The sequence below is a fragment of the Pongo pygmaeus genome, chromosome 13, assembly GCF_028885625.2.
Source record: "Pongo pygmaeus isolate AG05252 chromosome 13, NHGRI_mPonPyg2-v2.0_pri, whole genome shotgun sequence".
NCBI lineage: Eukaryota > Metazoa > Chordata > Mammalia > Primates > Hominidae > Pongo > Pongo pygmaeus.
The window spans coordinates 105,109,666-105,120,863 of NC_072386.2; the positions used below are offsets into that span (position 1 = coordinate 105,109,666).

At 44.3% G+C, this 11,198-nt stretch overlaps 1 protein-coding gene across 1 annotated transcript; it reads left to right on the forward strand.

Annotated features, from left to right (window-relative positions):
- Positions 1–395: 395 nt before the first annotated feature.
- Positions 396–10,716, forward strand: ATP6V1G1 (ATPase H+ transporting V1 subunit G1). The gene is made up of 3 exons (XM_054501913.1): positions 396–658; positions 5,257–5,357; positions 9,900–10,716. Exons 1-3 carry the CDS (start codon positions 577–579, stop codon positions 10,071–10,073), a joined length of 357 nt encoding a protein of 118 aa, XP_054357888.1. The 5' UTR covers positions 396–576; the 3' UTR covers positions 10,074–10,716.
- The last annotated feature ends 482 nt before the right edge of the window (positions 10,717–11,198 follow it).

An 11,198-nucleotide genomic window follows, 5' to 3' on the forward strand; every position in this document is an offset into this window, starting at 1 on the left:
CACGGGTTAGCGGCAGACTTGATCCCGAGTTTCCTAACTGGCAACCCAAGACTCTATCCCCGGAACTGGCAAGAATCTTCCTAAACTACCCCCTGATAAAATTTTGAGTGCCAAAGAAAGTCCCAGAAAGGGAGGGAGTAGGGCAGTGTGGAGAGTAGGAGGAAAGTGATTTGACTTGGCCCCTCCTCTCTTGACGTTAATGTGAGCATACTGCAAACTGAGAGATTAAGGCAAAAACGACATGACAGGGCAGCTACAGAGTGAACCAGCCACAGTGCAGCCATTAAAAGAGGCCAGGGAGGGGAAAGGGGAGGAGAGTGGAGAACCTGCGCAGGCGCAGTCGAGGAACTCCGCTCCTTTCTCCTCCTCCCCGCCCCGCCCCATCTCTGCCGAATCACAGAAGTCCAAGAGCGGTCAGCTGATGCTACGCTGCGCGGTCACGTGACAATGGGGGGGGGGGGGGGGCAAGCGCAGGCGCAAAGAGCAGGCGCAGATTGTGGGCGGCTGTGTCAGCTGACCCAAGGGGCCTTCGAGGTGCTTTAGGCCGCTTGCCTTGGTCTCAGAATCGCTGCCGCCATGGCTAGTCAGTCGCAGGGGATTCAGCAGCTGCTGCAGGCCGAGAAGCGGGCAGCCGAGAAGGTGTCCGAGGCCCGCAAAAGTGAGTTTCAGGGTGGGGCTGCCCGGCGTGGCGCGAGTCGAAGGAAGACCGCTGGGCCGCAGGTGGTGGGTAGATTAGGCCCGAAAAACTGCGGGGTGCGGGCGTGGGTATAGTCGCGGAAGGTTGTGTGTTTCGAAGTTCTGAGGAGCTGAGGCTCTGGAAGGCTTGCGGATCGCCTGGAAGCCACGATGTGAGATGGTAAATTGGGCGTGGAGACAATAATGGGTTACCGTCCTTGGGGCCTGGAGGCATGTGAAATGGGCTCTCCAAACGGAGCTCTTTGTTCTTCCCCTCTCCCACTTAACTGATCTGTGGTGGTCAGTCTCGGTGAAAGGAGCCAGCATCCACACAGTTGCTTGGTCTAGAAACGTGGAGTCCTTCTTGCCTCTTCTCCCTCCCTCGTTTGCCACCTTTAGTCGCCAAGGCTTGCGTATCTTTCACTTTTTCCCCCATGTCTACTACCAGCGTCTTAGTCCAGGACACCAGTTTCTCTAAAGGTACTGTAGTTGTCTAAATCGTTGGGGTGTGTGTGTGTGTGTTTCTGTCTAATATGTGGCAAGCGCAGTGCCCAGTGCATCAGGTGTGTGTGTGTGTGTGTGTTTCTGTCTAATATGTGGCAAGCGCAGTGCCCAGTGCATCAGTTGTCTCCCCTAACGTGGCATTCAGTGTCGCAGTGAAGGAAGCAGGTATTGGGTCGGTTAATTAATTGCAGGAGAGATGAGGGCTGGAGTGGAGAAATGTAAGGTTGCTAAATAATTTAACAGGTGAGTTTAATCTAGACTGGGGAGTGGAAGAACCCGTTCTAGTCCCCTCCAGTCAATCCATTCTCCTCTCTGTAATCAGTCATCCTTCTAAAATGCAAATATGTGACTTCCTGCTGGTAAGGAACAAAATAAATAAATAGGTGCAGATATAATTTCCCTACCGCCTTTGCAGTCATACGTTTAATGCCTGCAGAAGAAAGCTCAAATTCCTTAATGAAGTTGGGGAGGCTCTTGCGGGTTAGGCCTGGTGCTTTCCTCCGGCCATACTGAATCGTTGTGGTCCCACAGAAGCACCATGATTTCTTTCACCTGCAGATCTTTGCACACGCTGTTTCCTTGACGTGAGAAGCCTTTTCCAATTCTCTTCCCCTTTGTTCTCTGACCCTTAGTCTTCCATCAGACCTCAAAATTTAGGAAACACTTCTTCCGGGAAACCTTTCCTGACTCATGCTTCTCCCCCGGACTAGGCTTGGAGTCCCTCCCAAGTGCTGATTTCTGCCACTGCGGTGCAATAACCTGTTTGTTTATATGGCTCAGTCACTAGACTAAGCTTCTGGAGAACAGAAACTATGTCTCATTTAACTTTATGTATCCAGTTTCCCATCTGGCGAGAAAGATGCTTCTATCCCTATTTTACAGATAGTAAAAATGAGGCTCAGAGAGAAATGATTTATCCATACCCTGGGAAGCAACATAGTTGGGACTCAGAAGCCTCTTTTTCCATGCAAGGCTAAGATACTGATCTTAGTAATTCCTTGGTGTTTATCCTAGTATAAGAGTTATTCTATCTGACATCCAACTAGATTTCAAGCATGTCTCCTCTACTTGTGCAGTTAGGGGTTATGTGGTACTTGGAAAGCTTTCTTTGAGGGTGTTGGAAATGGGAAGAAGCCTTTTGTTCTTGCTCCGGTGACTGGAAAGTTCTTTGTTCTTCCCAGAATATTTCCAGTCATGCCCCTGATAGAGTATTTCCAGAATGACTTCTCAGAGTTTGTGTTCTGATGGCTCATCAGTAACAGAAGTTTTATCTGTCGGGAGGCATAGGAGAATAGATTGGGGAAGTGCAGAAAAAAATGCTTGGAATATGGTAAGAATAATTCTGAGTGCCCTGGCCAGGTGGGATTTATGTTTTATACCTTTATCCTGTCAAGCCTGGTGCAGGGTTTTATATATCTCAGGTAGCTATGAATTGGTTTTAAAAAGTATTAATTTGGCTGGGCGTGGTGGCTCACGCCTGTAATCCCAGCACTTTGGGAGGCCGAGGTGGGTGGATCACCTGAGGTCAAGAGTTTGAGATGAGCCTGGGCCATACGGAGAAACTCCGTGTCTACTAAAAATACAAAAATTAGCTGGGCGTGGTGGTGCGCGCTTGTAGTCCCAGCTACTTGGGAGGCTGAGACAGGAGAAACGCTTGAACCCAGGAGGCAGAGGTTGCAGTGAGCCGAGATCGTCCCAGCACTCCAGCCTGGGGGACAGAGGGAGATGCCGTCTCAAAAAACAAAACAAAGTATTAGTTTATGGCTAACATACGTCTCAGATTTTTTTTTTTTTTTTGAGATAGAGTCTCACTTTGTTACTCAGGCTAGAGTGCAGTGGCACCATCTTGGCTCACTGCATCCTCCACCTCCAGAGTTCAAGAGATTTTGTGCCTCAGGCTCCCAAGTAGCTGGGATTACAGGTGCCCACCACCATGCCCATCTCACTAAAAATACAAAAACATAAATTAATACATAAATAAAAAAATAAATTTTTGTGTTTTTAGTGGAGACAGGGTTTTACCATGTTGGCCGGGTTCATCTCAAACTCTCAGCCTCCCAAAGTGCTGGGATTACAGGTATGAGCCACTGCGCCTGGCCTGTCTCAGAATTGTTAATAGTTAGGAACAGAACAATTGCAGTCAGAAGAATTGCAGTTTGAAAATTTGCCTTTCTTGATTTATAATTATGGTTGATTTGCCCAGTTAAGAGTTGGGAAGAGGCAGTATGTAAAATGGTCCCATCCAGTTTTTTAATGAAATCATTGAGTTGGACCTTAAATTTTTTTTATTATTTTTTATGTTATATATTTTATTTTTTTATTTTTTTGAGATGGAGTCTCACTCTGTTGCCCCCAGGCTGGAGGGCAGTGGTGTGATCTCGGCTCACTGCAACCTCTGCCTCCTGGGTTCAAGCGATTCTTATGCCTCAGCCGCCCGAGTAGCTGGGACTACAGGTGCCTGTCACCACGCCCGGCTAGTTTTTGTGTTTTTAGTAAAGAGACGGGGTTTCACCATATTGGCCAGGTTGGTCTCGAACTCCTGACCTTGTGATCCGCCCACCTTGGCCTCTCATAGTGCTAGGATTACAGGTGTGAGCCAACGCGCCCGGTGTGGACCTTAAAATTTTAAAAAAGTTTGTGTTAATGGCATATTTCATTGGAGTGAAACAAAACACTGCCTCCCATATGCAAGGTCCAAGAAAAACAAGATTTAAGAGAAATACGATTTTCTGTTTAAATATTTTTGATTTTTAGAGGCCCCTATCAAAATTGAATGTTGAAGATGTTTGCCAAAGGCAGTAAATGGTATTATCTTGAGTTATAAATGCAGGGAGCTATGGGAGTTGGGAGTGATGTCTTGTGAAATCATGTGGAGCTACTGCATAATGTTCAGGCCATGATTGTTATTTATAGATTGTTGGTTTCGAAAGTATCTTTAGCTTTGAAATATAGCCCATTATAGCTGATGGGAGGATAGCATGTGAAGGATTGGGCTACAGGTGGCCGAAGCAGACAGTAGTAGGCCAGAAATAATACTGGAGTGAATGTGGACTTGCAGAAATAGTCCTTGGAGTGCTTAGAGAGAGACCTGTTAATTGTTTCAGACTAGTGTCAGGGAATGTTGATGTCATGGGGTCATTTCATTACAGGTCCAAAGTTCTATTCTGAATCGGGAGGTGGAAGGTTAAGTTCATTTTCATTTATCCACACGGGCTCTAGACGGTTGATATACAATGATGTACAATGACGTATAACAAAGCTTAATTTTAGATGCAGGATGTCTTTTGCTCTGAATTAAATAAATTGGTTGATGGTCTAGAACCCCCCCCCCCCCTTTTTTTTTTAATTGGTGAGCGGAGACTCAAAGCAGAGAGTATATGTTAGCTGTCCTTGTGGTCTGTTTTCATGTAGACTCTGACCAAACCTAGAGATTTTTTCCAGCTGTATGTTAAGCCACTCACTTCTAGAAACCAAAATACCTGTGTCTCCTCTTCTCTCAGCTGCTTGTACAGTCTTACTGTCCAGTGCTCCTCATTCATCATTCCTTCTCAGTCACCACTGTCATTACTTCCTTGTAACAGGGACTGCTTTTAGTTTTCAATGTTACATTATATAGTTGGTTCATTAGTTACATTATAGGTTGCTGTCCCTTGGGAGCTTATTAGCCTTCTTGCTAAGCATCTAAGTAGGGTTGCAGCTTTAATCAGCAGCATACTTACGTGTTTACTTCTGGAAAGGAGTTCCCTAGATGGTTAATATTACTCATTTTATGTTGGTTCTTAATAGTTGAGATTGAGAGAATATTCTGACACATTCTACAATTTTTTTCCATCTTTTTAATGGGCTGTAGTTATAGAAGGTATTCATTTTTGTCTTGTCACTTCCTAGTTAAGAACAGCCTATAAGAGGGAGGAACCTGTACTGTTTGTTAGCTCTGAATTCCCTCTTTCCCATGCACATCTCTTCAGACTGTGTCATAATTTATTCTTGGCTTATTGTTATAATATACCATCTTAGTCTCAGCTTGCTTTTCTACTTTTAACCACTTCCTGATACAGCTCTCTCCTTTGAAAACAGGAAAGAACCGGAGGCTGAAGCAGGCCAAAGAAGAAGCTCAGGCTGAAATTGAACAGTACCGCCTGCAGAGGGAGAAAGAATTCAAGGCCAAGGAAGCTGCGGTGGGGCACCATTTGTTTTTGCTACTGCTTTAGTTTCTGATCCCCTGTCCCGCCAAGGCTTTCAGAATATCCAGCATAGCTCAGAGATCCTGGTCGAAGTTTGAAAATTTGGTAGTTGTGTGTTTTATTGGCTGCTCAGGCATCTGTCTCTTAGGATGATCAGTTTTTCCATTCATATTGATTCGTAATTTTCATTTATTCACTCATTTAACACGTATCCGTTCAGCAGTTAACATGCGACAGGTACTGTGCTAGATGCTAGGGATCAGCTGTGACCAGGAATAGACATGGTCCCTTCCGTCATGGAGTGTAGCTTACCATCCAGTGGTCAGGGAGACTCAGTAATACAGTGCAAATCATGCAGAGCTACAACTGAAAGTGCCGTGATGGTCGTAAACATAAATCAAATGGAGCCCCACTTTAGTATAGTGTATATAGTACAGACATTTACCAGTGATATAGGCTATACCATGGTGCATACAATAATAGTACAAAAACGGATCACAGAGAGTACAGAGGAGGCAGGGACAATTGTGGAAAGGGGAAAGGATGGAGAAGGGCCTCACAGAGAAAAGACCATCAGGACTCTTGGGTGCAGGTAACAAAATATAATTAAAACTGATTCTAAATGGAATGTATTGGCCTATATAATTAAAAACCCAAGAGCTTAAATAATATGCTCAGGACTTTCTCTCACCTCTGTGTTTGGCTTTGTATTATTCTCAAGTTCTACATTGTGGCCTCTAGTAGTTCCAGCATACACACTTCCAGGCCCAAGTCCAGTGATTAAAGGCGCATACCTCCCTCCTTGAATTAAGTAGCAAAAATTTTGATCAATTTTTTATTTTTTCTTTTTAAGAGACAGAGTCACACTCTATCATTCAGGCTGTAGTGCAGTGGTGTGATCATAGCTCACGGTAACCTGGAGCTTCTAGGCTTAAGCGATCCTCCCCCTGCCCAGCCTTCTGAGTAGCTAGGACTATAGGCATGATCCATCATGCTCAGCTAATTTTTTTTGTTTTTGTAGAGATAGGGTCTTGCTGTGTTGCCTTCGCTGGTCTCAAACTCCTGGCTTCAAGTGATCCTCACATCTCGACCTCCCAAAGTGCTGGATCATCTTTGTTCTTGGCAATTACAGTGCCATTAAAACTTGGCTGGGCACAGTGACTCACACCTGTAATCCCAATACTTTGGGAGGCTGAGGTGGGAGGATTGGTTGAAGCCACAGGTTCAAAACCACCTGGGCAATAAACCAAAACCCTGTCTCTACAAAAAAATAAGACAAATACAAATACAACTTAACATGTTTCTTTGATTCTTGAACTGGGGCTGATAGGTGCTGTAAGTTGTCAGACTGCTCATAAAACAATGTAGAAATACCCTTGTGTCAGGGCAGCCATCATCTTCATTTTTTTTTTTTTTTCTGAGACGGGGAGTTTTGCTCTTGTTGCCCAGGCTGGAGTGCAATGGCACGATCTCGGCTCACCGCAACCTCTGCCTCCCAGGTTCCAGCGATTCTCCCACCTCAACCTCCTGAGTAGCTGAAATTGCAGGCATGCGCCACCACATCCGGCTAAATTTGTATTTTTAGTAGAGATGGGGTTTCTCTTTGTTGGTCAGGCTTGTCTCTAACGCCTGACCTCAGGTGATCTGCCTGCCCCGACATCCCAAACTGCTGGAATGACAGGCGTGAGCCACCGCGCCCAGCCCCCCCCTTTTTTTTTCCTTTCCGAGATGGAGTCTTGCTCTGTCACCCAGGCTGGAGTGCAGTGGTGTCATCTCGGTTCACTACAACCTCCACCTCCCAGGTTCAGATGATTCTCCTGCCTCAGCCTCCTGAGTAGCTGAGACTTCAGGCGTGCACCACCATGCCCGGCTAATTTTTGTATTTTTAGAAGAGACGAGGTTTCATTATGTTGGCCAGGCTGGTCTTGAACTCCTGACCTTGTGATCCGCCCACCTTGGCCTCCCAAAGTGCTGGGATTACAGGCGTGAGCCACCACGCCTGGCCCGTCTTCATATTTTTACATTCTTTTTTCTTTTTCGTGGCACAGGCCTAAGAGGTCCCAATGACATGTGCCCTCATATTCTTACATTCTGTGCTGTAGTTGATTATAGAGATGGTACTGGTATTGCACTGTAAAGCACAAGCTCTGATTCCTTTTTTCTTTCTTTTATTTGAGACAGTTTCACTCTTGTTGCCCAGGCTGGAGTGTAATGGCGCGGGCTCACTCCAACCCCCACCTCCCAGGTTCAAGTGATTCTCCTGCCTCAGCCTCCCGAGTAGCTGGGATTACAGGCACCCACCACCATGCCCAGCAGTTTTTTTTTGTCTTTTTAGTAGAGACAGGGTTTCACCATGTTGGCCAGGCTGCTCTCGAACTCCTGACCTCAGGTGATCCACCTGCCTCAGCCTCCCAAAGTGCTGGGATTAGAGGTGTGAGCTACCATGCTTGGCCAAGCTCTGAATCTTTCTAGCAGTGTTCCATTGTAACCTCTTTAGTTTTTGAGACAACTTAGCGGAGCTTGGCATATGGTTTATATTCAAGAAACAGGTAATGGGGTTCTGAACATAAAAGAATGAGTTAGCAACTGAGCTGTTAATGAAATGCCCCAGGAGATTCCTGTAATACGAACAGTTATAGTATAGTATGAAGAGCCCTAAGGGCACAGTGGCTCATGCCTGTAATCCTAGCACTTGGGGAGGCCAAGGTGGGTGGATCGTTTGAGCCCAGGAGTTCAAGACCTGCCTGGGAAACATGGTGAAACCCTGACTCTACAAAAAAATACAAAAATTAGCCGGGCATGGTGGTGTATACCTGTAGTTCCAGCTACTCGGGAGGCTCAGGTTGGAGGATGGCCTGAGCCCAGGAGGTGGAGATTGCAGTGAGCCGAGATTATGCCACTGCACTTCAGCCTAGGCAACAGAGTGAGACTCCATCTCTTAAAAAGAGAAAATGGAACGATAAAGTCAGACACATTGGTGCACACCTGTGGTCCCAGCTCTGCAGGAGAATCTCTTGAGCTTGGAGTCTGAGGCCATCCTGGGCAACATAGATCCCATCTCTGGGAAAAAAAAATGGAGTGATAGCCTCCTTATAGGTCATTGTGAGGAATAGGTAATGTGAGAGAATCCTTTGCAAATTAATATATTATACAAATATGAAGGGATGTTATTAGCATATATATATATATATATATAGTGAGGCAAGAACAGGTTAGGTGAATAAAAAGGGTCAGACAAAAAGTTGCGTCTTCCAGAACCTTATAGGTTAAGTTCTAATAAAGAAGGCACAGCAGTTAACAAAAAGCTGGCTGTATTGTGAAGACCATAGAAGGTAAAAGAAAATTCATGTCAGTGTGTGTGAAATTGCTAAGAGAAACTGAAGAGGTAAGATGTTTCTGATAAAAATTCAGGTAATAGAAAGGGGCAGGCCGAGGTGGATGGATCATGAGGTCAGGAGATTTGAGACCATCCTGGCTAACATGGTGAAACCCTGTCTCTACTAAAAATACAGAAAAAAAAATTAGCCGGGCGTGGTGGCTGGCGCCTGTAGTCCCAGATACTCAGGAGGCTGAGGCAGGAGAATGGCGTGAACCCGGGAGGCGGAGCTTGCAGTGAATGGACATCGCGCCACTGCACTCCAGCCTGGCGACACAGCGGGACTCCATCTCAAAAAAAAAAAAAAAGGGCGTGGGGGCAGCAATGAGAAATTAGTTTTCCTGTCTCTCAGACCTGCAGTCCTCCTCAGAGCCAGTCACTGTTAACAGGTTTCATTTTTTATTCTTCTAGAATATTTATATTTGCAAGAACAGATGTGACACACTAGTGAATCCACTGTTGAACTTAAGAACTAAAACACTAACCAATAATGGTGAAACTCCTTGTATATTCCTCCTAAATTGTATCTTCCTTGTGTTTATTATTCTTGTTTGGAGATGGGGTCTTCTTGCAATTTTGCTCAGGTAGGGCTCCAAGTCATGATCCTCCTGCTTCAGTCTCTTGAATAGCTGAGACTACAGGCATGCACCACCATGACTGGTTTGTGTTTATTATTATTTAGGAGTTTTTAAAAACCTTGTATCTCCCCACATTTAAAACCACAGGTACAAAAAACCTACTAACCACATTGATACTGTTGTATATCTTGCTTTTCCAAACCCTCCTTAAACTGTATTTTACAGCTCACTGCAATTCCTGAATAGTTCTCTTGCACAGAAGCAAGTTGAGTTTTTAGGTTGATTCCTGTCTTTGGTTAAGGCTATATAGCAGATTCCTAGAGGAGAGATGCGAATACATGTCTTTGGAATAATTTCCTAGCAGTGGAAATGCTGTGTAGTTTACTTCGGTAGATGTGGCTCCCGTTAACTCTGGGAATACCTCACATGTGCTCCAGCCATGAAGTCATATTGCCAGCTTCTGAGTATACTGATTGGTGAGCCTGGGTTTCTCCAAAAGTCAGCAAGTAGCTTACGAAATGTACCTGACCAACCAGAGCATTGTTCTGATAATCCCTCCATGACATCACTCCCCATCTCCAGGCACTGGGATCCCGTGGCAGTTGCAGCACTGAAGTGGAGAAGGAGACCCAGGAGAAGATGACCATCCTCCAGACGTACTTCCGGCAGAACAGGGATGAAGTCTTGGATAACCTCTTGGCTTTTGTCTGTGACATTCGGCCAGAAATCCATGAAAATTACCGCATAAATGGATAGAAGAGAGAAGCACCTGTTCTGTGAAGTGGCATTTTAGATGCCCTCACGAATATGAAGCTTAGCACAGCTCTAGTTACATTCTTATGAAATGGCATTAAATTATTTCCATATATTATATAATAGGTCCTTCCACTTTTTGGAGAGTAGCAAATCTAGCTTTTTTGTACAGACTTAGAAATTATCTAAAGATTTCATCTTTTTACCTCATATTTCTTAGGAATTTAATGGTTATATGTTGTCTTTTTTTTTTCCTATGCCTTTTGGCTCAAGCAACATGTATATCAGTGTTGACTTTTTCTTTCTTAGATCTAGTTTAAAAAAAAAAACAACCACATAACAATTCTTTGAAGAAAGGAAGGGATTAAATAATTTTTTTCCCTAACACTTTCTTGAAGGTCAGGGGCTTTATCTATGAAAAAGTAGTAAATAGTTCTTTGTAACCTGTGTGAAGCAGCAGCCAGCCTTAAAGTAGTCCATTCTTGCTAATGGTTAGAACAGTGAATACTAGTGGAATTGTTTGGGCTGCTTTTAGTTTCTCTTAATCAAAATTACTAGATGATAGAATTCAAGAACTTGTTACATGTATTACTTGGTGTATCAATAATCATTTAAAAGTAAAGACTCTGTCATGCATTTTTCCCCATTCTTTTCTTTTCCTTGTCTCCGTGACGACCAGTGGTTCTTCATTTTTGATCATGCGAAATGCACTTTGACCCAGATGGTCTGCAGAACTTCACTTAGGACATTAGCGCACAAATAGCACACATATCACGTACCCATTTATATACATAATTAGAAAATGTTCGTGATACATGTGTCATGTGATTTCATCCAACAAATGTTTTGGAAAACAGCAAGCAACTAGTCTGTAGGTTGTCTTTTCTCTAGAGATCTTTGTCCTGGGACAGCCTGGGGCAAGTTATTAAGCATATTTCCTTCCTGCTGGGCGAGATGATGTGCATTATACCTGCAGTACCTTCACACTAGCCCTTACAAGTTAAATGTCCTGTGGCCGTCTTAGCTGAAAGTCTTTCTTTGGTTGCAAAAGTAATTTGTAGGTAAAAACAGTTGAAAGAACATTATGGGATTTCCTTGCTTGTTCTGATACAATACAACTAGATGACC